At 38.1% G+C, this 25,819-nt stretch overlaps 1 protein-coding gene across 1 annotated transcript; it reads right to left on the minus strand.

The window, feature by feature from the left end:
- Positions 1 to 3,348: 3,348 nt before the first annotated feature.
- On the minus strand, positions 3,349 to 25,463 carry ywhaz (tyrosine 3-monooxygenase/tryptophan 5-monooxygenase activation protein, zeta polypeptide). Its single transcript, XM_079829525.1, has 6 exons — positions 25,287 to 25,463; positions 19,296 to 19,598; positions 15,443 to 15,566; positions 7,277 to 7,440; positions 7,063 to 7,158; positions 3,349 to 4,342 (listed from the first exon to the last, which is right to left on the minus strand). Exons 2-6 carry the CDS (start codon positions 19,584 to 19,586, stop codon positions 4,283 to 4,285), a joined length of 735 nt encoding a protein of 244 aa, XP_079685651.1. The 5' UTR covers positions 19,587 to 19,598; positions 25,287 to 25,463; the 3' UTR covers positions 3,349 to 4,282.
- Positions 25,464 to 25,819: the final 356 nt, after the last annotated feature.

Genomic DNA, 25,819 nt, shown 5'->3' on the forward strand with positions numbered 1-25,819 from the left:
ATATATATATATATATGTCTGTCTGTCTGTCTGTCTATCTATCTATATATCTGTCTGTCTGTCTATCCATCTATCTGTCTTTCTATATATCTGTCTGTCTATCCATCTATCTGTCTGTCTATCCATCTATCTGTCTTTCTATATATCTGTCTGTCTGTCTATCTGTCTGTTTGTCTATCTATCTGTCTGTCTATCCATCTATCTGTCTGTATATCTATCTATCTATCTATCTATCTATCTATCTATCTATCTATCTATCTATCTATCTATCTATCTATCTATCTATCTATCTATCTATCTATCTATCATCTATCTATCTATCTATCTATCTATCTATCTATCTATCTATCTATCTATCTATCTATCTATCTATCTATCTATCTATCTATCTATCTATCTATCTATCTATCTATCTATCTATCTATCTATCTATCTATCTATCTGTCTGTCTGTCTGTCTATCCATCTATCCATCTGTCTATCTATATATCTATCTGTCTGTCTGTTTATCTATATATCTGTCTGTCTAGCTGTCTATCTATCTGTCTGTTTGTCTGTCTATCTATCTATCTGTCTGTCTGTCTGTCAGACTGTCTATCATCTATCTATCTGTCTTTCTTTTAAGTGAGTGTGTGTGTGAGCCACAAATGCAGTTATTGGTAGCATTTTTCCCCACAACACTACATCCCTCACATTTTATTGTATATTTACAGACTGATTGCAAATTTTAATTATTTCATGAAATATGTTGTTGATTATATCCTTCCATATTGCCCGAACTGAAGCTGAATTGTGTTCTTTGTCCCTTTAAATATTGCAAGTTTCTTTTGTAAATCCTGCTCAAACTTCTCATATGAAAGTAGCCTTCTGAACTGCTGAAGTGTTTAATAATCCACATGTATTGTCTCGCATGACAGTGTGCTTTGTCATTACTCAGAGAAGTTTCTGTCTCCCATCCCTTCCTGCTGATTACTCATTCCTTTTCCACATAAGTAATGTTGTTCAGTGCAGTCTGTCCATCTCCATGGCAACACGGGCCCATCCCACAGCCGTAGCCCGAGGCTCTTCACTGACACACCCAAACTGAGAGGAACAGTGCCCTTCCAAAGAGCTTTCCAGACATACAGGGCACTCAGAGGTGATGGAGTTCATTTAATTGGATTGACAAACAGGGATTTTTTTAAGGTAAAAAAAAAAAGACCTGGAAATTGCAATTTTAAAATTCCCTAATATTTCCAGGGATTCTATATTTAGATATATTATATCATCCATCCATCTATCTATCCTCTGCAGGGTCGCAGGGACACTGGAGCCTATCACAGTGTGTCGGGCCACAGGCGAGGGACACCCTGGGCAGGGGTGCGCGCACACACACACACACACACACACACACACACACAACTGGAGCACCCAGAGATTTAGATTATACTATATTATTTTTGCAATAACAGTTCACACACATTTTTCTCAATAAATTATTATTTGTACTACTGGATCAGGATTTTTAAAATAAATTATTCAATTTTCAAAGAGCAATTTATAGCCACCAAAACGTGCATTCCCTAATAATTTAGAGGGCTTTCTTGATTTTATAGAGCTACAGAAGTTTTCAAGGGATGGAAATCACAATTAATAAAATTCCCCGTTATTTCCAGGTTTTCTATAATTATATTAATTATTATATCATACATTATATTATACACCCTGCCAAAATCACACGTGACAACTGAATTACTATACAGACTACTGGATTAGGATTATTATTATTGAAATAAATTATTCCAGTTTCAAAAAGGAATTTCTAGCGACCGAAATTCACTAACGTTCATGACTTTTAAAGATTTTACTAATCTACATATGTTTTCAAAGATTACAATTCAAAATCGTCCACATCTGTCCAGGTTTTCCACAAGTAGGATGTCATTTAAAATGATCAGTGTGCTCAGTCCTCAACGGGCATCATGACATTAACAACAAATCAACATTGCTTGTTCATGACTAGAGCGCACTGGTGAGATCAGGGGCCCGTACCATGATGGCAGTTGGAACAAAGAGCTGTCTATGAAAGAGGACAACTAAAAGAAGAAAATCTAGCTAAATCAGTGCAAGTAAAAGTTGTGAAGTTAGTTTATAGAGAGATTTGAACAAAAAAGCTCATATGTAGTCATTCTAATAGCTTTATCTACTGTTTCCAAAGCTTATTTATATTAATTTAACCTAAGTGCTTAATAATAATTGATGAACCAACAGACAATGTTGTCTTTAAAAATCATTCGCTATGTAGCGACCTTTAATTTGGAGCAGAAACTCGGGGAGTGACTTCATTGCATCAGAGGTGTGTCACTTTGCTCAAAGCTGATTGGTCTAATTTCAGTTTGAGATCTCTTATCCAGAACATAACCTGCCCTGGAGCAGGTTAGTCGTGAATCGTAAGTTACTGTGGCAATGAACACCGCTAAAATCCAAACCACTTTCATGGTCCCTAAATCCCAGGGTTGCGCAAACTAAACTGAAACATACCTGGCTAGCCACCTAAACTGGCTTCATGGCATAGGCCCCAGGTCATGCAAGTTAGTCAGCATTTGCCACAGTCACCTGTCCTGAAAGTCACCTCTCCTCGGTCCACTGAATCTGGTGCAGGACTCAAAGGCCTTTACAGACTCAAATGACTGCAGCTTCCACTGAGATTATATGACCCATTTCCTGCACTGAATGTAAATCAGGTCTTAGAAGACAACCACTTGACCACTAACACCACTCAAAGCCATAGAAGAGGGTTTCTATTGAAGCAATTTCCCGGATTAAAAGTTAAACGGAATCTTTTACTGACCCTCATGTTGTTCTGTAGTCTTTCTTTGGGACAGAAAAAATAATAATAAACTTGCGCATTCCATGTCTTCCGAAGTCAACAAAAATGTTAGACATGCTCTGCAGTATCTCTCTATTCTTTGTATTAAGGTACAGTAAAAAATGGCATTTTAGTTAGACATATAGCCACAAAGCCATCGATTTTTGTTCGAAATCACAGACGTCACGGAGTTTGACACCACCAGTTCATATTCCTTTTTGATGTATGAGAAAAAAGCAGACAGTAGATTCTGCCGAACATCTTTTACGTTCCAAGAAAGGTGTGGAACCACACAAGGTCGAGTAAATGATGCAGAGTTTCAATTTTGGGTAAGTATTAACTTGAAAATCCTTTTTAATCTTATTTGTGTCACAGAAACACACCCCGTTTCCCCAAGCAAGCACTGAACGAAATGAATATTTGAAGTCGTCCAGAAATAGGATCTTTCATGAACAGCACCACAGACTGAACGCAAGGCAAAAAGAACAAGAGATCATGTGGTTTGTGTTTTATCTGTTTTAATTCCACTAACATGAAATCCAGATCCCTCCGCCCACCCTCCATAACAAATAACAATAATGCTGAGTGTTCTGTATGAAAATTCAAAGACAGTTTCTAGGCAGCCCAATCAGCCAACTCCAGTCACCCTGATTAACTAAAGCCACATGCATTTTAGGCAAGTATCAAAAGAGTAAACAAAACAAACTAAAAACAGATTTAGTAAGTAGTAGTACAAATAAAACAAAACCAAGAATCCTAATAGAAAACAGTATTAATCAGATAAGCACATGAAAAGCGTTACTCCGGTAACAAGACTTTTATATCAAAGTTACAGTATAAGCCATGTGTCAAGTCTTTTTGATCTTAGGTCTGGTTGACAAAGAGAGATTGTATGTATGCGTTATTCACCAATGAGAAATCAAACACTTGACAACTGAAGTGGAATGTCTTGCACAAGCCCAATCTGACACAAGTATCCGTTCATACTGACTTTTGGTTTATTTCCCATGATTCTTTAGGAAAATGAAGATTTCAGTCTAAGCCACAAGAAACCCATCACTAAACGCTCCCCTAGCAAACTCAGAAAAGGTTTCATACTCGCTCTCTCACGTATGCACCAACAACAAAGTTGATGTTGGCTTCATGGCGACTCGCATCAGCATCCCAGTGAGCATATGCATGAGCGCGCATCAAGCCAACTATCTATTTTGCGTCCTCCAATCCACGATTAACACGTTTTAAAGACAAACAACTGCTGTTTGCCCCCTCCCCCCCTCCCCCAAACAAACCCACGTACACAAACAGTCTTTCCTTCGCACTCTCAAATCCAAACACACACATAAATGACGGGCTGGTGAGTATGAAGCTGGAACTGTAAAAGCGTCAGCGTTGTCTCTCGCTGTGCTGACTGAAAAGGTTCTTTGTAGAGTTGGCTTTAGTTTTCCCGCCCCTCCTCTGTGTCCTCACCGTCGGCCTGATTGTCAGAGGTCCACAGCTGAAAATCAAATGGGACACATTCATCCACCGAAATTTCTGTATATTTCTAACATTTTAAACACAGAAAATTAAAAAAGGTAGAAAGGAACACGATGCATCTGGATCAGCTAATTTTTTTCTTTGCTGATAATGAATATAGTGGAATTCGGATGAATTACAGCTGATAATTTAAACGGATAAAGTGCACAGCACATTTTCCTGCACCATTGTTTTTTGTAATGTGGACGTAAGACCTAACCGGCATCATCCATCAGTGTGCGCGCTCTCTAAGAATTATTTCAAGATCTATACATGGTTAACTTGTGTTAGAGCTTTATAAACAGGTCATTTGTAAGTAATAGGGGTGTGACGAGATCTCGTGCTACGAGATCTCGCAATATTAAAGTATGACGAGATTTCTCGTCAAGGTGAAAAGCTGTCTCGCATCATATTGTCAATGCGGAGTGTGAGGGTGAAGTAAGGATAGAATGTGCCACGGCAACGTTTACATTACGCCTCCGCTGTCATTTTGCTTTGTAAAGAAATAAAAACTATTTCATTCCAGTGGATAACGGTCGCTTCGATTCCATCAGCTCATCCAACATGACTTGTTCGAGTCGACCTTAGTGCGTAGCACTGGTCACGTGACGAGAAGACTGACAGGGCCGTGACGGAGGATTCGTTGCGCAAACGAAGCGTCAGACAAATGTTTTATATCGTGTTCAGCCCCACCGCTCCCTATTCACAGAGTACGTGCGATGGCGAAATTGAAAGTAATTCAAACGCCCAATATGAAAACTATCTTAGGCTGGGCAGTTAACCATATCCTAGCTCAGTATCATGCTTGAAGAACAATTTGGTCTCTATTTGCACTTTGAATATTGAGATATTACTTTGATTATGGTTGCACTTATTGTTTGCACTTAATATCTATGATCAATTTGTGGAAAGGTGCTCAATTAGGAGGTCGAAAGTTGTAGAAGTGTGCAGTTCTAACTAAGGTATGAAGAGACAATCATACAGGAAAGAAGCCAGTCAGTTGAGTTTGTGGCAAAACCTTTTACAGTGCTTGAGTATTGTATTTTCCTGCATATGATAAAGTAGAACTGAAATGACATTAACTACAAATTGATTAGTTAAAACATTTCAAAATGTACCTACAGACTATTTTTCTAGTCATGTATTTCATCATTGAGGATTTCTTAAAATACTGTGTAAAAATCTTGTCTCGTTCTGTTCTCGTGAACCTAATCTCGTGTCTCGTCTCATGAGCCTAGTGTCTCTTCACACCCCTAGTAATAAATATGGCATTTTAAATATTTTGATAATGTTCCATTAAGCAACATTTGGCAAAAAAAGTTTTACGTTTATATGATTTAAAGGGATACTTCACCCAAAAATGAAAAGTTGTTCCAAACCTGTATGAGTTTCTTTGTTCTGCTGAACACAAAAGAAAATATTTTGAAGAATGCTTGTAATAAAGAAGATAGAGCAACCACTGACTACCATAGTATTTTTTTCCCTACTATGGTAGTCAATGGTTGCTCTATCTGCTTGGTTACAAACATTCTTCAAAATATCTTCTTTTGTGTTCAGCAGAACAAAGAAACTCATACAGGTTTGGAACAACTTGAGGGTGAGTAAATGATTACAGAATTTTCATTTTTGGGTGAACTATCCCTTAAAGGCTGTGTTGTGCCACGTTGCATTTTTTTTCCATGTCTCGCGTCATCATAAACTCTGTATGTTTAAATTAAAGGGATCATGAAATGCATTTTCAGATCTTTATTTTATATTTCTGCAGGTTAGTTCAGATATTGGCTTTTTTTTTTCTCCCTCATTTTCAACGTCAAAAAACTTAGGACCAGATTTACTAAACAGGGCAAATTAACATGAGCGAATTCCAAAAAAGTCCTGATGGGAGTGGAAAGTTGACGATGCACAAATAAAAGAACACTGACGCAGCTGGATCATTTCCATAAGGGTCAACGGAATCTAACAAGAGCAGCGCAAATTAGCTTCTGGTTTAAGACATGCTTTTTTGGGAGGTAAATGGTGCAAATGCCAATAAATTGACGAGCATAAACCTTAGTAAATCACCTTGCATGACTCATTTAAATATTTTTCTCCCATAAATTTAGCATCTTAAAGGGAAACTCCAACAAATGCATATGCAATAAGGTCAGCATATGCAATAAGGTTAGTTTCAAGGGGCGTTACCTCTTTCAGAAAGCAAGAACTTCTGTGATTGGTGAACTTTATGGCACCAATTTCAGGCATTTCGGGATGGTAGAAAATCATATTTTAAACTGGGGAGCTTTGAGAGAGTAACCTCATAAATGTAAATATCAAGGACATTTTGATTTTCAATTTCATTATCCCTTTAAAAAGTAGTTAAACTCTGAAAAACATCTCTCTAAACATGTCTGTTTTCCATTCCAGTGAACACTATCTAGCTGTTTTTGAATACAAGAGTATATCACACTTGAATACCTGCATAGATTGTCCAATTAATAAACTTGCTGTATTCTACTAATTGAGACATTTCCAATGCATGTCCAATCTGTATGAGGTTTTTATTTATTTTTATTATGATTACAGTGGTATTTTAATAAACGTTTTTTAATTGGATAAGGGATAAATGCTAGCAAAATCAGTTATCTGCATAATTATCAGCCAAGAAATTCTCAGTTCATCACATGTTAGTACTGGGTTAATATCATAAAAACATGAACTCACTGTCAGATTGTCTCTAAGTAGCTGCATGATGAGTGTGCTGTCTTTATACGAGTCTTCAGTTAACTGGTCCAGCTCAGCAATGGCATCATCGAAAGCCTACATAAAAACAAATAAATGAATAATACTTAGCATTACATTTAATCAACACAAAAGCTTAAGGGGCATTATAGTATACTGTGTATGATTTTTGAGTTTCATGAGCACCCATTCTAACCTTCTTGGCCAGTTCACAGGCCTGCTCTGGAGAGTTCAGGATCTCGTAATAAAAGACTGAAAAATTGAGAGCCAGGCCCAGGCGGATGGGATGAGTGGGCTGCATGTTGTCTTTGCTGATGTCAAAGGCGGCCTGGTACCCTTCCTGAGACTTCTGGATGATATCTGTTTGCAAAGGCAAAGAAATTATTTATGCAAGAATCATTTCATAGTTTCCTACCAACAATATACAATACCACTCAATTTTGAAGTCAGTAGAGTATATTTTTTTTTATCCAGCGAGGTAAAAGACGGTAAATACATGTATAATGTTACAACAGATCTCTAGTATTTCAAATAAATGCTGTTTTTTTTACTTTCCATTCATCAAAAGAATCCTAAAAAAATTATCACAAATTATCACAGCACGACAAATTTCAACATTGATAATAAGAAATGTTTCTTGAACAGCAAATCAGTATATTAGAATGATTTCTGAAGGATCATGTGACACTGAAGACTGGAGTAATGATGTAATGTAATGAATTACAGTTAATAAAATACATTAAAAAAGTTAAATTGTAATATTTCACAATCTCAAATAAATACATCCTTGGTGATCATAAAAGAGTTCTTTCAAAAGCAATACTCTTACCAACCCCAAACTTTTAAACAGTAGTGCATCTAAAAGATTTATTCTTAAGGATTTGCTGAAGCTGTTCTTAATGTGTTTTTTATTTGGCCAGTGTCCTAAAGACAGTTTCATGCACTCTCCTTGCCTTGTGTATGAGACCATTAAAACAAATGTTTCAATATATATATATATATATATATATATATATATATATATATATATATATATATATATATATATATATATATATATATATATATATATATATATATATATATATATATATATATATATATATATATATATATATATATATATATATATATATATATATATATATATATATATATACATACACATATACTCTGACTCACTTTCAAGAATCAGTTCTTTTGAACTGTCCATTTCAAGGGACAAAAACACAGTTTCAGTCCCCTCTCAAGTTCTGTGAGGAGTGTTATTCACAGCAGTGCCATCTTTGATAGTGAAAGCGAGGCTGTGATGGATACACATACAGATCTCTACAGGGGGTTGACTGTTTTTTAAAAGATACTATAAAAGGGAAAAAAATAAGCCATTTCAAAACTAAAAATGTTTTTTTTTAAATGTAATGGCTGAAAATTAGATATAATTTTCTTCCCTTCTGCACACTTAAGAGTTGTCAGTAAATATTGTGGTGCATTAAAAGCTTGCTTCTGCCTGTATTGATCTGTGCTCAGAGAGAAATACATAAATATCTGCAGAGAGGCAGCTCTGTAAAAAGAGTTTCACACACCGTGCCTGATGAGCAGTAGAAATTGTTCATTTGAAGAGCTTTAGGAGACAGTGGCCAAGCGGTGCATATATTAAACCCACCCGCAGGAGGTTCTGCCTACTGCCGACACCCAGCTGGACAACACACATAAGCCAGATGCTGTTGCCATGGCGATGATCACGCAGCCCATCATACTGACAGTAGTAGGTCAGCGGCTGCTTAAGCTCAAATAGACCAGCGATATTCTTTCCTCTCTCGTAAGAATCTATGAAAAACCTGCAGCTTAACTATAATACTCTACAAACATAGACTGATCTAGGATCTGCGGCACAGTCTGGTCCTGTCATTTCCACAGATGGCAGCTTCAGCCAGATCATTCACTCCTGTGCTGCCATAGAAACACACCAGGCTCTTAAAAATTCATCAAACCCTGCAGGGAGAAGAAGCAGCCCTAATAACCTCGTGCATCTATCGAAAAAATGAATTATTACTTCCACGTAGGACATACTGAGACACACTCAGCCAAAGACCCCATGTGAAGGGAAATCACTCATTAGCCTCATTAATGAAATGAAAGAAGGTGGAGCAGGATTGTGCAGCAATACTGAGGAAAGGCACTGCAGCGCTTCTGAATCTGCAGCTGAGATGTCAGCTTGTGACGAGAGAAAGACTGGACGGTGAAAAATAAAATAAACATTTGCACGGCCCTTGCTGGACACACACACAAAAAAAAAAATCAAAAACTCGTCCAAAATTCACAACCAAATCACTCGATTGGGCTAGTTTTTTGTAATAAAGTAAAGATATTAGCTACAGTGAGGATTTTACATGCGGGCTCAAGGCACAGGAGGCATAAAACGTCACACTGGACGTTCTCAAATTAATCTGCAAGTAGCTTGTGTCTCAAGAGCTTTATGAACTAGGACACAAGACCTTCAGATCTAAACCTCCATCCTTCATTTCCAAATATATAATTAATGAAAACTCTGAGTCTGTGGCTACTTAATGTGATTCTAACTCTATTAAGAGGGTTAATTTACTGACCCCTTGAGTTCAAAAGCATCAAACATGATCAGGTAGTGGTTAAGGAAAACTGACACTCTCTTCCAAACCCTAGTAATGTTACTAAGTTCAGATATTTGGATAAAAAAGATGGGGTTATTTTTAGTACTTAAAGTATTTTTAATTGAGACACTTAGCTTAAAGGGGTCATATGATGCTATTGTAAAGCTAATTATATTATTGGGTGTAATAGAATAGGTTAACATGCTTTAAATGTTCAAAATAGGGATGCACCGATACCACTTTTTTTCAGACCAAGTACAAGTACAAGTACTTACATTTGGGTACTTGCCGATACCAAGTACTGATATGAGTGCTTAATAATACCGTTACAGTTCTTCTAACAATGTTTTATATTTATCAGATCTTTTTCACTTTCTGACTGTAACAAAGTAAATATACAACTTGATGCTGTAACTGACATTTTAACATTCAACTTGGTGTTTTCCTAAACAAACATGGCACTGCTGCCCATTTCACATAAATGTAACCTGTAACACATTCAGTGGATTTCAGTACCACACAACATAGTAGCAGAACAACTAAAACTATGTTATCATATGTTAGTACAGTAGGATACTAAAGACTAAAGGCCTTTGCACACTGAGTCCGAAATTTGCGCATGCGTTTTTTCGTATTCCTGATGCGAAAAATTCGTCACGCAGAGACCTTGCACACTTTGAATGTGTTACGAAAAAAAAAACGCAAAACAATGCCAAATGCCGTCTTCAAGTAGTGAGGATTATTTTTTTTGTCCTCTCTCTTCTTAAAAAGAGAAAAAGAAAGGAAATAATGGGTCCATCCACTCCTGCGATCGCGTAGAGAGGAAGGGGAGTTCAACCTCCTTATCAAGGAGCAGCGGGATTGTCCAGGCCGATACAAAGTTTACTTTAGAATGTCAGTGGCTCAGTTTGATGCTTTGCTAGTGATACTGGAGCCACATATTAAAAAGAAGACCACCAATTTCCGTGAATCAATTGATCCTGAACAGAGACTGGCAGTATGTCTAAGGGATCCGCGCGCGCGCACACACACACACGGTTTACAGGGACTTGGTGTGCTATAATTATAACTGTGATATAATAATATTAGTAGTATTTTTGAAACAATAATATTTGTATATATAATTGTAATTATCGGAGCACTGGCGATTCATTCACCACCATTGCCAGCAGTTTTAGGTTGGGCATCAGCACTGTAGATGGGAAAAACGGATGCGAAAAACGCAGAAAATCTAACCTGTTCCGAAATGTTTTTTTGACGGACGAAAGTTTCGGAGGCAGTGTGCAAGTGTGATTGACATAACGTGAGGTCGAATTTATTTTTTGACTTGCGAAAATTTCGCATGCAAATTTCGGACTCAGTGTGCAAAGGCCTTTAGACTTTTTTGGGAAAAGTGAGAGGCAAGTTCTTTTTGATGAAAATAAGCTTCTCTGCATGATCAGCTATGAGCCTGTTTCTGTCTGAGCTAAACAGTAGGGATGTGCGAGACTAGCAAACTAGTCGGTTTAACGTTATTAATGCTGCTAGTCGAATTGGAAATTACATGAATTGTTTTTGCACATTTAATGTTTTGCTTTATATATATATTTTTTTTTTATAAAGGCTTATGTTATGTGTTAATGTTATATCTAGGAATTAATATATTATTTTGAAATCTGTATATCTGCAGCAAAACAAAATCAATTAATTTTACCTCAGGTTTTGCATGCGTTGGTTTTCTCTGGTGCTCGTGTGTGGAGGCTTCAGTGAGGTTTGTCTTATTGGTCCTGCGCTGTCTATTGACTAAGTTGATTTGAATAAATATGCCTATAATGGCTATACGTGCTTAAATGAACGCTCAAGTTTAATACAATTATCATAATGCAGACAGGCATAGCATTTATGTGATCTGTTTTTAGCGACATTCAGTATGGGATTTGACTATTCATAGATTAAATGTTCTTTCAAATGGATCAATCGCATACTGTCTCCCGCCCCCCGGGTTAGACTAGTCGTTGTGCACATCCTTACTAAACAGCCTTTCACATTCAACACTACTGTATGGTGCCGAGAGGTATCTGTGTGACGAGAGGTTAAGCTTGGTTTATACTCGCCACGTGCGCACTAGCGTGAAGGTGCGCGTTCACAATGAAGTCATCGCGGTCGGTAGTCATCTGGGTAGTTTTACGAGTGCATGAGCACAGTATCAGACCGACACCCGAGTACTGGTACCGGTACATCCCTAGTTCAAAAGCACATTATTTTTAAGATACTGTACATTATTGGAGCTCCAGTGTCTAGTGTCTCCAGTGTCAAGCCGATCGATCGGAACCAACTTTGCAAACACAACTTGTGCAGAACACGTCACAGTGGTAAGTAGCCTTTAGCCGCTTTTCCACCGCAGGAACTTTCCCCAGGAACTAAGGACTTTGGAGTGGTAACAGTTACTTTGTGCGTTTCAACTGCAGGAACCAGGGTCTAAATGAACTTCCGGGTAAAAATTTCTGCCTCAAAACATCCCTGCTCACGAGGTAGTACTTTTTCAAAGTTCAGGAACTTTCGGGTTGTATAACACGATAGCGTGTTATACATGATTGTCTGTCGCGGTGTGTGCAGTAAGAGTTGTTTGCTATTCGAATCAACAATGAAGTTTAAAAAATACGACCAATGGACCGACGACAAGGTTTAGGCTGTATTAAAGCTACACTGTGTGATATTTTCCCCCATCTAGTGGTGAAAAGGTATATGACCATCCAGAGAATTTTTGTTTCTGTTCCTCTCAATTCCGATTTCGTTTTAACTCCTACGGTGGCCAATTTAGTCCAAGATTAACATGGCTTCCAGTTCGACCTCGTCCACATTCGACACGGTGCCATCGAGTGTTAAAACGCGAAAGGCGAAGCTTGAATTTACAGGTATGTCCCTCTTTGGCTAATGTACTTTCAAGATGGAGGGGCAACATGGCGACCCGCATTCGAACCCCTTACCCGTATGTATTTTCAATGGCATATTATAAACTTACGAGAATACTTTATTACTTGAAAGAAGTAAATGTACATTAATGAGCACATATATTTTTGAAAGAACTAAGTGTTTTTAAAAAAGTTACACAGTGTAGCTTTAAGTTTATATGCGGAGGACGAAATCCAGCAGGAACTGGAAAGTCATGCGTAGTCCTACATCACCGGACTAATCTTCACCGCAACAGGTCTGGGGGAAAAAAAGTTTGACAAGTTGTTCCGGTAATTTCGGTTGAAACGGGGCTTTTTATATTACCTGTGTTATACCCTCCCGGGTTCAGGAAGCTGTCCTCTGTAAAATGCACTGTGCACAAGCAAGCTTTAGGGTTGTACTGCTCAGGAACAGCTTTATTAATAAGTCAGCTTTATAAATAAATGTGGTTTTGCTTTTGCATCCAAATGCACAGTGACATGACGACAACACCTCAATTCACTGAAACCTTGCCTTCTTTCTTTGCGTTTACCTTTGGCCCGCGGGCGTTGTGCTAATATTTCTCTTTGTGACATGAACGTTTGAGGAAGTAATATCTGGACTTCAATTGATTGAGCTTTAGGTAGGTCTGGATCAATGTTGTCTAGTAGATAGAATACATCTTTTTGTGGGAGACTAAGAGCTTGGTAACTTTGCAGATCGTATACATACACAAAAAGCTACATTACACATTAAAAGGAAAACATTAAAAAGCATCATATAACCCCATTAAAGTAATGCATTCTTAAAGATTGTCTTATTCGTGAGATGCTGCTATAGATGTTGGCTAAAACAAGGTATTGGGTATAAGCAGCATCGTTTTGCTGCATAGCAGCCTTCGTGTTGGCGTGCCTATGATTTCTCTAGGTAGGCAGCTGGAGAGTTTGGAGCAGAGCCAGTTTATTAGCTCAAGGACAAACAAATGAGTAAAACAAGATATTAAAATCACTACAAGAGTTATACTGGCAGTTATGTAAGAATATTAATGTGGACATTATAGATCTGTTCCAAAAGCTAGTGGACTGTCAACCTGGACAGCATTTTGAAGGGTTAGTTCGCCCAAAAATGAAAATTAGCCAATGATTTACTCACCCTCAAGTCATCCTAGGTGTAAATGACATTCATCTTTCAGACGAATAAAATCGGAGTTATATTAAAAATGTTGTGGTTCTTCCAAGCTTTATAATGGCAGTGACTACTTTTTCCATAAGTTGAATATGGAAGGCGATCTGGTGCAAGCTAGATAATTTACTTTATAAAGTTTTAAATATGGATATTTTTCTTACACAAATGCATCGCTTCGCCAGAACATTGTAGCTGGCCTCCAATGCATTCAATAAATTGCAATAAGCTTTGTGCTTTGGAATTTTTATATGAAAAGACACATTTCAAATTTTGTCCATTTTATTATGAAATTCAAACAATAAATACATTTTTGGTGGTCTTTAATGTGGCGTGACAGATCGCTGTTGCCGCCTCAGATCAAGCAAAGCGCACGTGAACTGATCCTCTCTTCAGCTTTACTACTAGGTGTAGCACGGAATTTCGTTAGTATTATAACATTATTATAACTTTGTAATTTAAATGTTTGTAAACAAATCAGTTCATTTTAACCTTCAATATTAATGTAGTCCCAACTGACTCCCTGTACAGTTTACAGCATTTGTTGAGAGATTTGTTTTCCTTGAGAAAATTTGCCATGTACTGTACCAGATATATAGAAAAAAAATCCATATTGAATTAAAACCAATTGGAATCGAAAGCTTGTAAATCGAAATGGGAAATTTGTATCAATACCCAGTCCTAATTAATATTATGCCATTTTCTAAGATATCTCATTTATCCAAAATCTAAAAGACATTAGGGTTGTTGAAATTAATCGTTGCAGTAATAGACCATAATCGATTATAGCCTACTATAGTCTAGTTTCTCTGATGTCATTCGTTGCATACGCGCTTCTCACTTCTCACGCTAGCGTAAAATGGCGGCGGGAGGCGAAACACAAAAGTGAGTAATAAAAAAATGCACACACTATTTTAACATTTACTGCGGGCGAGCGTGTGAGTACGTGCAAGTGTGTGTGTGCTTGCGCGTGTGCGAGTATGTGTGCTTACGAGCATGTGTGTGTGAGTGTGTGTGAGCATTATTGTAACTTAAGTTTCTATTGTACACAGTTTCATGCGTTTTTAGTAGCCTGTTTACTAGTTTTTATTACTAGTTCGAAATGCTCATGTCGTCTGCTATGTTCAGACTTAAGTTGTGTTTGATGTTTGCTACATTTAGGAAGTGTACTTTCTTGGAGCATATAAAATAAAAAGGGAGTTCATAAATCTGACTGCTTGTATTCATTAACGAAAATGTAGCCATGTACAGTAATAATGAAAATTTAGGATGCAACGAATCGTGATGCATTGTGACATCAAATCGAATCGTTGACATGATAATTGTAGCTTACATTCTGAACCATAAATCCTTTCTGTTTTAAAAGATTTTGTGCAACATTCCCTCAATAATCAGCCATTCAAGGGTGTGGAAGCACAAGTAAAGACCTGTTCCACTGGTAGCTATCAACAAAAAAAAGAAGAAAATGCATGTGTGTGATGGAGGTGTGGCTGCACAACTCTCAAGTTCAGAGACACCATGCTGAACATCAAAGACCATCTAATATTTGGATCGGTTTCTCAAATGAAAATAAATTATATTAAGGAAAGACAAATGTGCATCTTGTATAAATCTTATGTAAATGTTGTCTGAGAGAAACTCACTGGCTTTCTCGTCTCCTGTGGCGACCTCTGCCAGGTAGCGGTAATAGTCTCCCTTCATCTTCAGGTAGAACACCTGGCTCTCTGCCGGAGAAGTGTTGCGGATCAGAAACTTGTCCAGGAGATGCTGCGGATGAGAGACAGATGAACCTGAACAAGCAGTCCAAGACAGTAACATTTCTAACAGTCTACTTTTCTAGCGACCATTTTCAAGTAGCAAAGTCAAAAACATAATGGACTAAATACTAAGTATGAACTGGCTCAATATGAGTCGACTTAGAAAACAGATCATTTCAAAAGGGACTTCAGAAGGCAAGAATTTGGCATCATTCACCATCACCCCGGATGAAGAAAGATGACGCAACTGGGAGTGAACTGAAAACTGTGCATCCCAGGCACAAGATATGATGACAGTTTTCACAGACCAAACAATGAATACCCATCAGGATATCAGAGTGATGCTACAAATTACATCACATATCAGTAGAATGCAGTAAAATAGTAACAACGTAATATTGAGCAGTCCTAATATGATGCTTAACTCACACACTCCTTGACAGTGAACAAGTACCAAGGTTCCCACACTTCTGCTCAATGAATGCCTAGAATTTTTTTTTATGCCAAGATTTTTCTATAGAGATTTCCCATTTTTATGGCAACACATCAAGATTCATAGCTGCTCAAATTACCTGGCTGCAAAACTATAGAGCTTACTGGCCAATCAAGGTTTATTTTACCCTATCATTTATATAATTTTTTTAAAGTGCTAAAACTTTGACTGGACTGTGGTAATTTTTTGCTTTACTAACTTGTCCTTGCTTATGGCTGTTTCCAATATCTTAAATCATTTGGAACTTTCTTCTTCTTTGCAGATGGTGGATCACAGCGAGACTTACAGCACCACTTAGCCCAAAAGATATTTTCACACGTGGTGTGAATAGCTATTCATTTTGCAATACACTTTACATTTTCATTTTGTTCTTGATGTGAATCAACATTTAAAATTATGCTTTCTTTCCAACTCAATTTTGGAAAGAACATTGGGACAACCGGCAAAGTAGTCTTGCGTAGCCAGTAGGGGTGCAACAGTTCAAATTACTCACGGTTCGGTTTTTATCTCGGTTTTAGGGTCATGGTTTCGGTATGTCCTATGTTCAGGGAAATTAGGACATGTGTCAAATATAAATAGATAAAATAAGAACCAATAATCAAACTACAAGAAATACATACAATTGAGCAATTATGCATATCAAATAAACAGTGCCTTTCAGGTACAGAAATTGAATAAAGTAATCAAATATAAAATATTGCATAGTATAATCTTCACTGTATAAATTAATCATTATTGAAGTTAAAAAACCTATTCAGTCAGTGAGCAGTGAGTGATTTCTTTGTCCTTTGTGGTTTGATTAAAATTAAACACATAGACAGCATGAAAAGGCTTCTTTCCAATATATCCAGAACATACTGTTAAACATGAACACGTTTTTCTTGACTGTTTACGTTTTACTTAAGACATAACCTACTATGTTTGCTAGGATACTCGCCAATACGGGCATGTTGACATTTTTTGCGTGAATTTGTCCGTTCAAGCGCAAGACTTAAGAGAACTCAAAGAACACACATGAGTGCCATCTGCACGCTTCAGATGAGTGCACACACACAAACACACACACAAATCTTCTCTCAGTGTGTGCGAGTTCTTTCGTGTCTTGATCTTGAATGTTTAAATTTGCATGGTCCGGGTGAGGAGCATAAATGACTGGGTCATGTTCGAGCAGACGGCATTTGCATACAAGAGTGTCTGTTTTGTCCACAAATTTTGATCATCACTGTTGTAATGTATTGGGAAGAAAGAATGTGTATCCATCAACAGAAACATACATTAGATGAACCGTGGTGCAAGTGCGTGCCAATCTGTGGGTGGAGAATGGTACGGTTCAATTTTTTACAGAGAACCGCTACACCCCTAGTAGCCAGACCTTCACACTGACGGCAGAAGGCCTGGACTCCATAGCAGCTTTCACTGGCCAAAGACCGCCCAGAGGACGTCTGACTGACATGTAAAGCAAAAAAGTTCTGCGCCATGTTTAGGGGCGTGACAATGTAACATCGATGTCCATATCCAATGAAGTCATCATCCAGTCTGATGATGACTTCAAAACTCCTGAAGTGTTTCCAATTTTGTGTGCAATATGCATGAGACGTTCAGCCAACGGCCCATGGATGTGACGTCAGATAGTGAGACTACCAGCGAAGGCACAAGCACCTCATAACTTCAACATGGTACTTTATTTCATCATCTAATATGGCTGGTAATATTTAGAAGAATCAAAAATGTAAGGTTGTTCAGAGGATACAAGATGTAATGTCCAGCAGGTTGTTCCTTTGTAGAAGCCAATTTCAACCCATTACCCTCCTAATGCCAGATTAAACGTCACATTCTTGTGGATGCAGTCTAAATAACATCTGGAAAAGGGAAGGAATGTCATAAATGCAAAGCATAACATTCCACGTGCCACCGTTTAAGATGCCTCAGGCAACAATCCAACTAAAACAGCCCAATACCCGAAGAGGACATGGTCCTGTTTGATTCATTAAAGCCTTATCCAGTTGCACAGAGTAAGTATCACTTACAGTTTCCTGAGAAGAAAAAAACCCCTATGTATCTAAGAGCTGATTTGGTGATCATTCAAACAAAATGCCTCATTGTTTTGCTTATCCGGATACAGTTTTGGGCAAAACCCAATGACCTCTAGCCACTGACTGACTGAAAACCTGGACAATATCTTAATAAATCAAGAATATAATTCGGTTCTAGTGTTGTCAAAAGTACATAATACTTATAAAAAGTCAGTCAATACCTACATTTTAAAAACCTTTCTGCAGTACTGGTAGTACAAAGTATCGGGTCAATCTAGTACCCGCAGATAGGCGCTGCTTTCAAGCGCTCCCATGTGTATTTGTGGGAGCGCTCTGTGAAGAGTGCCAAAGGTTTCTATTTACAACATGCTTTTGCAGCATTGAGCATTGTAGCCAATCACAGACATGTTTGTTGAGCGCATGAACGCAATTGCCAATCAGAGGCATAAGTTAGTCAGGATCCGCTCAGTATGCCAGTTTGTTCAGAGTGAGCCCTGAATTCTCGCAAATCGCTTCATTACAACCAACAAAAGTATGAAGATTATGTAAATAATTAATTGTGCAGAATGGACAGATTTTCACTCAGTCAATAAAAATTCATAATTTAAATAAAAGTTTTATTTTCATGCTACCAAGTACATGCTGCAAAGTTTCGAGGGTGACAACTACATTAAGTGCGGGATTGAATCTGAGATTGGGATGTTTGACAACGGATGGGATAAAAAGAAAAACAGATATGTCAAAATAGATCTGTCACTGTTAAGTGTTTCTTTGTTTTAATTCATTTTTTTAAAATGCAATGTTTATTTAACCGAACAATATTTAAAGGCTACATGTTAATGTTTAAGGTTACTCATAATCATTAATAACATTAAAAAGGAACTAATTTAATTTAATTAATATTTTAATATTTTAAGATAGTTATATAAAAAACTAAATTGACAAAATAGTAGCAAATGATTTTTAACCATGAAATTTGACTGGCATTTGACTGAAATTTTGGTATTGTGACAACTCTATTCGGTTCCAGAGTTGTATTTTATAAATTAACTAGTTCTAAATGAAAATCAGTTCTTTATATCCAACCCTAGTTCTGGTTAAGACCAAAAATAAACCTTGCGGACAGGACACTATTCACAATATCCCATTTAAAATGTCAAAATCTGCAACTGTTATGATTCCTAGCAGTAGTTTTTTCCCTTTCAAAGCTCACCAGAACGTCTTTGCAGATGGCCTTCAGCTCTGTCTCAATCTTCTCACGGTACTCTTTTGCCATCTGCTGTTTGTCACTGCCCTCAGTCTTCTGCTCGATGCTGGACACCACCCTCCAGGCGGACCGGCGAGCACCCACAACATTCTTATAGGCCACTGAGAGCAGGTTTCTCTCCTCATCGGTCAGTTCCTCTCCAAGCTCAGTTACTTCCTTCATGGAGTCGGCCATGTCATCGTAGCGTTCGGCCTGCTCCGCCAGTTTGGCTCTCTGCACATGTTGGCTCTTGTCCATGGCTGCTTAGTTCTATAGGAAAAACAAAGTATTTCAGGCACAGAGTTAGAAATATCAATTCATATGTACTTTTATAATTAGTGATATCACAGTTAGGGAACTAAATGGTTTGTTAATTGCACTTTTTGATTGAAAAACAAAACCTAGTTAACTTTCAATAAAATAGGAACAGAAATGTCCTGAATGCATATTAAACTGTTATCATGTTGAATCTTTAGTGGTTTTTGAACTAAAGAGGTAAGAGATGACTGAATCACATCTGATTTTCAAATTACGTTGGCAGGAGCCACAATGTTTTACTGTTCGTCTGCATTAAGGTAAACTCTACTTTGTTGCATCACCAACTCAAATTGAAAATGAAGGACTTCCACTTGCAGCAAATTCAATTTTGAAATGTACTTATGGAAGGGGGAATCTCCTCAACCACCACCAAAGTGCAGCATCCATCTGGATGATGCGACGGCAGCCATAGTGCGCCAGAACGCCCACCACACACCAGCTTATTTGTGGAGAGGAGAGAGTGATGAAGCCAAACAGTATAAAGTATATGGGAATGATTAAGAGGCCATGATGGACAGAGGCCAATGGTCAAATTTGGGATTTTTATGACCACAGAGAGTCAGGACCTCGGTTTAACGTCTCATCCGAAGGACGGTGCTTTTTGACAGTATAGTGTCCCCGTCACTATACTGGGGCATTATGACCCACACAGACCACAGGGTGAGCACCCCCTGCTGGCCTCACTATGATGAACATTACCGGCCTACACAAAATTACTTAAAAAAAATCTCTCATTACTCTATATTATCACCAAAAATTGGATTCAATCTTTTTGTCAACATTTTCTCTTTCAATTAGAACAGGTTTTGCATTTCTTTTTGGATCTGATTGATCATAAGCCTCCTTTATCTGAGCTTATTCACAAAGCATTATTTGTGGGTAATTGAGGAAACAATTAATACAATTTTAAATATTCTGTGCAATTTATCACACTAGTGCGTTTTAATGTTTAACCAGGAAGTTTGTTTCGAAATGCTTTTATGTTGTACAAAATGGCACACTTGTGGTGATCAAAAAATGACCTACAAAAAAATAGCTTATAAATCTCTCGTTATGAAATATTAAAATCACCAAATATTGGATTCAATCTTTTTGTCAACTTGTTTTCTTTCAATTAGGCCAGGTTTCGAATGCATTTTTTAAACTAACTGATTGTCAGCCTTATTGATGACCAAAATGGTCATCCATTGAAAATGAATAGGGGATATCGAAAATAAGAGAAACATTCAGGAGCATGTTCATCATGTTCATGTCCACATATTTACATGTGTGCTTGCAAAAATAAAGGTCTCAGACCTGTGCATGCGTGGATACATTCATGGATACATTTGTGTTCATGACATGTACACAAGCTATTTTGAGTAATACAGGCTTTCTTTCTCACAGAGATTAACTTTACCCTCAGATCAATGAGGTTCAGATCAATGAGGCATACAATCAATCGGTTTCAAAAATAAATACAAAACCTGTCCTAATTGAAAGAAAACAAGCCGACGAAAAGATATAGCATAAGCGATTTTCAAGCAATTTTTAAAAGGTCTGCCTTTTTTGACCAGGAACACAAAAGATCTTTCAACACAGCACAAGGGATAGGCCTAATTTAAGAATTAAAACATTACTCTACACATTAAATGCTGTTCACGCCAAGAACGATAAATACAAAGATAACTATGACAATAAATATTTGTGTCCACACCAATGAGCGTTAACATTATGTTACTTCTTATAAAAGCATGAATAAAAAAAGCTTTCTAAAAAGTGATTCCAGCTAAATTGTTACACTTAGTTATTGTTGTATATGACTTCCCTACTCTTATAGAATTGGAACAAGAATTCTTGGTGTGAACAGCCCTTAGCAGTTAGCTTTAGTGCTTGAATTTGATTGGCTGAATTTGATTTGACTTCATTTGGAACTAATTCATAGACAAAGCAGCTGGCAATAGTTTGATTACATAAATTACTAAATAAAAAGTTAATGACTCAATATTCATTTAAACCGTTTAATAAGGAAAAAAGGTTAACGCGCAATCATGCTTTTGGTCCGAATACCAGCATCACTGTGATTACCTGCTGCGTGCTTACATCAATTTGATTTATGTGTGATGATAAGGGTGTGCGATACACATCTAGAGTGTGCACGCATACTAGGCTTGCTGCGATGTATTCAGCTGCAACATCTGTAACATCACTTGCCCACCGCAGCACCACATCACCTGCCCATTTCCCCTCACTCTTGACTAACAAGACGATGACGGAAGATTAGGTTTCGAAGCAAAATGTAAAAGCGCCTATTTAAGTGAGTTTGTCACCGTACTGTTTTGTTGTTGTGTTTTTCATTAGGAACAATAATGAACAAACCATTCAAGAAAATGCCGCCCCCGAATCGCAGCTAATTCGTAAAATGTGCACAGCCGCACGGGCATTCATAACGGTGCGTGTCCACTGACGTGGAGCAAATTGAGTGTTTTTAGTTCATTCCTATGGAAGTTTACGTAGGTCTAAGGCCGCGTGTCCACCAAAACGTTTTTATCCAGCTAGGCACTATGCTGAAAACGTTTCGCTATGTGGGCGCTTGAGAGTGTTTTGGCAGTGCAGCGTTTTTTTCAGTTGAGACTCTTTGCTTGTAATGATACAGAATAACCGCGGAAGTGTTACTAGTATCTCATGTCACAGATAGTTTGTTTTTGTGTTGATTATAAAAGGATGATATAAATGATATAAAAATGCCCATACAATGGAAAGTATTTGCTCTGGCTCTTGTTTTAAATGATTTTGTTCTATTATTACGCTGCTTGTTTTTATCTGTTGACGTTGTACAAGTCAAGTAGAAAGATTGTGACGGTTGGTTGGTGTTGTATTTGTCCCGCCCCTCCTCCACTGTGATTGGACGGCTGGGTGAAAAGTGACAGTGATGAGCGCTGCGTTTTGCTCAAAGTTGACCATTCTTCAACTCTCGGCGACCAGTAAAAAACGCTGAGTGCTCAGCGCTTGAGCATGAAATACTAGCTCAGTGCCTCGTTACACTCATGGCGTTCTAAAAACGCAGCGCTCCCATTGAAAACAATTGAATACGCCAGCCAGCTGCGTGAAAAAACGCTTTGGTGGACACACGGCCTAACAGTAGTATTCAAGTAGAGAAATAGAAAAATGAGTAGGCCTAATCAAATGTAAAATAGCACTGTAGTCTTTACTGTATAAATTAAACAGATAAATCCTTACAATTAAAGTTACAAAAGTTATTTTGTGACAGACAGCATCAGGTATATTAGGCTGCATAATTGTGTATTTGACCATTTAAGCGCAATAAGCTGTGAAAAAGAACTCCCTTTGGAACGCGCAAGCTCTTTGAGAGGTGGCTTTATGTGTGCGCAATGTGGGTATGAACGCAAAGGAAACAGTTGGCGTTTCTCAATGTCAAGGAAGGATCCTCAGAAGCCAGAATTTCGAGGATGCTACGTCATCGACATCCGTCGAAGGGCTGTTCCAATGTCGAGGATCCTCGGATTTTCAACCAAGGTCTGAGGCCTTCGTTCGAAAAATATGCCATATACAGGAAAGGATGCATACGAGTAGCCTTCGCGCTCTCAAATCACCCACAATCCTATGCTCGCAGTTTTGCTATCTTGTTCAAAAAATACAAAATATCGGACGTTGGCGGAGTCGGAGCGTTAACGGGGCAATATGCTTTCAAGTGTAAGTATTTACGTTACCAAACATTTGTTATAACCGTAGTAAATATAAGTAAAGTTTAACGTTTAAATGCCAGTACAAATTACTACCGTATTGATATTATACAAATTACGTTATTGATGGCTAACGGACCTTTTCACTGACGTAATGACGTGCACTTGCTAGCCTGTTCCATTTACGTGTTCTCCGAATGCTAAAGAGGAGCCTCGCCTAGCCTCTGAAGGAAGTGACTTGGAAGGACCAGTCCTGCAGAGGAAGTATCCTTGACATTGAGAAACACCTACTCTCTCAAAGAGCGCACAAGTACTAATGAATGATATAAAATCGCTTGCCTTTAAATTGAAGGCTTAAAAAGACAAGTGACATTTCCATCAGCTGTCCCGAAGCAAAAGCGAGCGTTGTATCGCAGCGCAATGTCATTTGAAGCCAGAAGCAATTTGCTCATTTTGAGAGAAACTCACAAAAGTTTTCAAATTACTTATTTGATGTGATAATCTGTGTTGATTAATTTACTAATAAATGTTTGCGGTAGGCCTAATATCACACATTACAAACGCGAACTCTGCGGAAACGAGTAAAATTATGAGCAATACCCATGCCAAAATTCAGACCCTGTGTGTGGTTGCGATTTACTATCAATACTACAGGGTATTAGGTTGTGGTACCACACCGAAGCCAAAATTGTGGTATATTTCCAACTCCGAGCGAACCATCTTCTGAACAACAACAAAAAAACATAGGGCGGGACTTGATTTTGTACATCTGGAAATGATTGGATCGTGGTGTTTTGCTATTGCTGTGATCTCATGTGAGTGACAGGTTGTCCCACCCTCATGCCATTGAACACGTCATCAGAAAAGAGAAAAAGTGGGAGAGGAAGTTACATGATTTTTGTTTTTTTAAATAATGATAATAATGATGTCACAGATAAATCATTTGTAGAAAACACTGCAATATCCCACGCAAAACAAAACCCCATTTATTTTGCATGGAATATGTAAGAAAAGGAGTGAAAAATGCGGACATGACTTCGCCGACCACGCCCAGTCCACACACAAGCCCAACAGCAAGCAGCGCACAATGTTTAAACAAGACACCTCTATCTATACACAGGGCTGATCTCCAGTCTGATGATGTCTGTCTGATCACGGTCCATCCGGGGATTTATGCGTGTGAACTGCTCCCGCCCAGCGCGCGCACGTCCAGTGCGTTCCGCTCTTTACCTGACATTACCTTTCTAGCGTTCGCTTTGTCTCAATACGAAACCACTACTAAACCGGGTTTGTTTGCACCATTTTATCTTCCAACGGTCTTTTAGACAATGAGAATATATGAAATTGTGCAGACAAAGACCAAAGCACCAATTAATTTCCAAAAGAAAATACATGATGACACACACTGTCGATACCTTCAAGTGACAGGAACTCCACAGTAGTAAAGCAGTGAGGTAAACGCCCTACTTTTTGCCTAATGTGCCCGACAAGATCTGGCTTGCCTATCGTCTAGGACTACGCTTGAATGCGATAAAGCACAATTTTACACTTATATTCCACGACCGTAACATATGAATGATAACAGATGAAGTGGTATTTCTGTGCGGAGGAGGAAGACTCATTCTTCCGTTGTCTGGAAATCTAAAACGGCTTGAAGCACTAAGAGCTAATAACCGGAAAAATAGCGGTTCTCAAGTGACATAACAGCCCCGGCTGCGTTAAAATAAGTAATTTACAGCAAACTTTAGATTCTGGTCTCATCCGTGCTGAACCACGAGTTGTTTCTCGATCAAAAGCTTTGAAGCATCCCTGTGGCAAGTAGCTATTACAAAATATTTGCTTCACTTCGAATGATATGCATTGTTCAATTAAAATGAGCAGACTCAGAACAAAGAAATACAGATCTTATTTATACGACGATACACTGAAGAGTTGAATGAAACGAAAGTAAGCCAACCTGTGAATGAGAGTCTCCGGCTGTACAGTTCAGCTGCCACTCACTGACTGACTGTGGCGCGCAGCATAGCGTTCCCGTGCGATCCACGGGGTTTCCGTCCCACTCACACGCTGCTGGAGCAGGGACTGGGCAGGGGCCGTGACGTCAACCGCTGCCTAGGCAACCGGATTTTTGACTGGCGTGCGCTGCTATGGCTGCAGGGATAACCTGGAGCGCGTTTGATTCTGCGATGAATCTAATGAGGAGAATGATTTTAACCCCGTAAAGCCTGATATATTAAATAATATCAGAAAAATCTACTTTTTGAAATGGAATAGTTAATAATAAAAAAAAGAATCAAAAACAAGTTTGCATATGTGTTTATTTCATATTTGATAAATCAGGCTTTTGTTTTTCAAAATGTTTTGGGTTTTATGGCTCATAGTATGATATAATATGAACATGAAGCTCATACTGGAGGAGGAAAAAAACTGAGGCCCAAAGTGATATATATATATATAGTGATATATATATGAAGCAATACAATGTAGGCC

The sequence above is a fragment of the Gobio gobio genome (genome assembly GCF_949357685.1).
Source record: "Gobio gobio genome assembly, chromosome: 11".
NCBI classification, from domain to species: Eukaryota; Metazoa; Chordata; class Actinopteri; order Cypriniformes; family Gobionidae; genus Gobio; species Gobio gobio.